Genomic DNA, 3,693 nt, shown 5'->3' with positions numbered 1-3,693 from the left:
CGTGAAACATGTCAGCCTTACATCTATCGCTTACTTCCCCTCTATTTCACTTTGACCTCGAGTTCGCGCATGAAGATGTCTGTTGTACGATTTCAGTGGTTTTGATAATGAATTGCCTTTGAGTGCACAGAAGTTTGTAATATTTAGGTATAAAAACCAATTGGCTATTCATTCGTCACGTACCACTCGCTCCATCAGCTGAGTGTCTGCATCCTTTGCCAAACCTTTACAACCAAATGAATTGACACGACTTGCGTTTAAAGTGGATTTTTAAAGGCAAACAAACGCGTAGGCTTTTAACTAATAATAATCCCATACAACAACAACAGTAATATTTTCTCTTAAAGTTCTTTCGCGATTCGACACATAATTAAAAGGCCGTTCTCAACCTGTTCCGCTAATGTTCAGTACCGATTCGCCCATAAGTGAACGAATAATTTGCAAGGCTTAAATATAGGGTGATTCAAGACAACCGTATATGAAGTTTGCAAAAACCGTATTACTTTTGTTGTAATGCGGAGTGTAGACATGGAAATACGCTAAACTCAAAATAAATGGATTTAATGGGAGAGCTGATATTTTACAAATACCCACATTAGGGTGGACCGAATTTTTCCTTCATTTACAAAAATTCTCCAAGAAGGAAAACAAAAAATTCGCTAAATTCCAAATAAGTAGTTTTAACTAAGTGGAGAGGCAATATTTTACATACATATATCTACATTAGGGTAGGCAAAAGTTTTCTTTCAAACAAGCACAACAAAAGAGAAAACAAAAAAAATCGGTAAATTAAAAAAATATGTAGTAGTTTTAACGGGAGAGCTGAAATTTTACAAATACACACATTAGGGTGGACCGAATTTTGCCTTCATTTACAAAAATTCTCCAAGAAGGAACAAAACAGAAAATTCTCTAAATTCCAAATAGGTGGTTTTAATGGGAGAGGCAATATTTTACATACATATATCTACATTAGGGTAGGCAAAAGTTTTCTTTCAAGCAAACACAACAAAACAGAAAACAAAAAAATTCGCTAAATTTAACAAAAAAAAGTAGTTTTAATGGGAGCTCTAATATTTTAAACCAATCTGCATTAGGAGGGATCGAATTTCTTCTTCACTGTCCGTCTGTCTTGATGTTATGCCACAAATGGAGAGACCAACAGTTGACTGCCGAACCCGTACGACAAGTGATTTTTTATGAGTAGCTTTTTCATGGCAGAAATACACTCGGAGAGTTTGTCACTTCCTGCCAAGAGGCGACTGCTATTAGAAAAAACATTTTACGCCATTCGGGTGTTTCGTGCGCTCAGAGGGTTTCGAACTCGGTCACTACCGCATGGAAGTCACATACCAACCCATTCGACTATGGTGGCATGACAGTCGGTTCTACGGTACCGAAACGACCCGGATTTATATCCGGCCAAGGACTGTCATTCCAGCAGCATTCCCCGTATGTAAGTATGGGGAATGTTTATGCTGCTACAACAACAACAACTATGGTGGCGAAACGAAAGAAAAGCTCACCTCCAGAAAACATCGAAAAGTTCGAGATTTCATTGGAAATAATTAGAATGTGTCTGCGATTTCATTAAAATAGAGTTAACGATTCCTCAGACAACTGTGTGTTTTATTTTTACGAAGCCTATAGAGCTCCATAAACTCAGTTCAAGGTTTATGCCACACAAGCTGGTAGGCGACCAATAAATCGATTGTGAATGAAACTACCCGACTTGGAACTCTACTAATGCTATCTGCTTCCAAAACCCCCTTTGGTGATGGATAGAATGTGTTATCAGCCGATTGAAACCATTCAAACCGCTGTAGCCATCATACCTTACTACCAAACTAAGCATTTTACGAGGGGCACATAAGAGAAATTATTTCGGAAAAGTTCAATTTCACTCAAAATAAAAATTGCGCACCATTCTCGCAAGACTCTGGGATATATGTATTTCTATTGAATCTGTTAAAAATTTACATGTCAATTGCACATTGTGAACTTCCGTGTTTACAATAGTTCTCCAATTGGTTTAACAATCATTTCGTGTATCTGGAAAGATATATGAGATGTTGTGTATTAAATCACCTCCATATATTTTAACAACAAACCTGCACATGGGGAGGTGTCTGAAGGCTGTACAGCAAAGCATCAGCTATATCTTCCGGTTGCAAAAATGGTGGATTTTCCAAAGCAACTTTCATTTCCTGTGGTACGATTTCTGTATCTACAGCACCGGGACTTATACTCTGTAATTTCGATTATGTCTCAATAACAATATACAGGTATTAAATATTTAATTCACTGTTGAGCTCACCGTCACTTTAACTTTCGTATTTTGATTCAAAAATTCTTGCCTATAAACCTCCGTCATTGCCGTCACCGCAAATTTCGTAGGCGCATAAATATTTAAAGAATGATTCGGTATCCTAGGCACAATATGTCCCGAGATGCTGTTGATCATGAAAACATGTCCATCACCGCCGTTGGCTTTCATGGAGCGGAATGCCTCTCTCGTACAATTGACTACACCCAATACATTAGTGTTGATCACATCATTTACATCCTGCGAGTTGTTCTCATTCACCAAATTCATTACGCGCACAGTGCCCGCATTATTTACAAGCACCGCAACAGGTCCATACTTGGACTCGATTTCCTTGAATGCAGCGATAATCTGTTGATCGTCTCGCAAATCGCAACGAATGGCATGAACGCGAGCGCGCGCCTCTGGTTCGACTTGGTCCCTCAGAGCGTCCATGAGTTCTTTGCGTCGTGCCAGGCCCACTACAACCATTCCATTATTCGCGAGATATTTCATACAAGCAGCGCCAATGCCAGAACTGGCACCGGTGACCACTGCAACTCGATTTTGCCAACGTTCCATTGCTAACTCGTTACAAAAGTAATTTTACTCAGCGCGCTTTGCAGAAATTCTTGACAACAACTGGAAATACGATTGCCATGAAATGTTCTTTTATACAAAAGTTCAGAAAGTGCAAGTTGCTTAAAAAGGTGCGCAATATACATATTTATTTGCTTATCATTTGCTTTACACACTTGCTTGTGGGCCTGTGTGTGTGTATGTATGTTTGTACATTTATTAATATGTACACAATGGAACTTATGATAATCTCTGCGGACATGGCACAAAATGCGATAATTGAAGTAATTTTGTATTTCCAAAATAAAAATGCACAAATATAATAAATTTTATTTTCCAATTTAAATATTCTTGTGTTATCAATCAATGACCTGCGAAGTCTGGGAAGTGTTCGTGCAAAGTTTATGCGTTTTGCTTATTATCTTAACTCGACGGAATACGGGGGCTAGTATCGAAAATTTGTATGTCTTGCCCGGCTTGCAGCAGTGAAAAAGTGGCGGAAGTGCCCTTGGAGTATTTGATGTAACAATAATTCAATGAATTAGTGATTAGCAAAGTAAATTCATTGAAAATCGATATGAACGGTACAAACTCGGATACGGGCTCAGATGACTGCAAATGAAAACTGTATTAGTGTGTAATAAATTATATGTTGTGAAAATTTTTAAAATAATTTTCCCTACAGTGCATACGCCAGGTTCGAGACGTATGGATTTTCGAATTGCTCATAATTTTCTGCGTTTCACTAAAAATTTTGTTTTACTTAATCATCTTGTGGTATTTTAAATTTGAAAGAGCTCTACAATCCC

At 38.0% G+C, this 3,693-nt stretch overlaps 1 protein-coding gene across 1 annotated transcript; it reads right to left on the bottom strand.

Annotated features, from left to right (window-relative positions):
* Window positions 1–1,926: 1,926 nt before the first annotated feature.
* LOC128866542 (farnesol dehydrogenase-like) lies at window positions 1,927–2,947 on the bottom strand. The gene is made up of 3 exons (XM_054107360.1): window positions 2,318–2,947; window positions 2,112–2,249; window positions 1,927–2,052 (listed from the first exon to the last, which is right to left on the bottom strand). The coding sequence occupies exons 1-3, from the start codon at window positions 2,885–2,887 to the stop codon at window positions 2,011–2,013; spliced, it is 750 nt and encodes a 249-aa protein (XP_053963335.1). The 5' UTR covers window positions 2,888–2,947; the 3' UTR covers window positions 1,927–2,010.
* Window positions 2,948–3,693: the final 746 nt, after the last annotated feature.

Source organism: Anastrepha ludens, chromosome 6 (genome assembly GCF_028408465.1).
Source record: "Anastrepha ludens isolate Willacy chromosome 6, idAnaLude1.1, whole genome shotgun sequence".
Taxonomy (NCBI): domain Eukaryota; kingdom Metazoa; phylum Arthropoda; class Insecta; order Diptera; family Tephritidae; genus Anastrepha; species Anastrepha ludens.
Note: the sequence above shows the minus strand (reverse complement) of the source record. Positions and strands in the feature narration are given on the sequence as shown.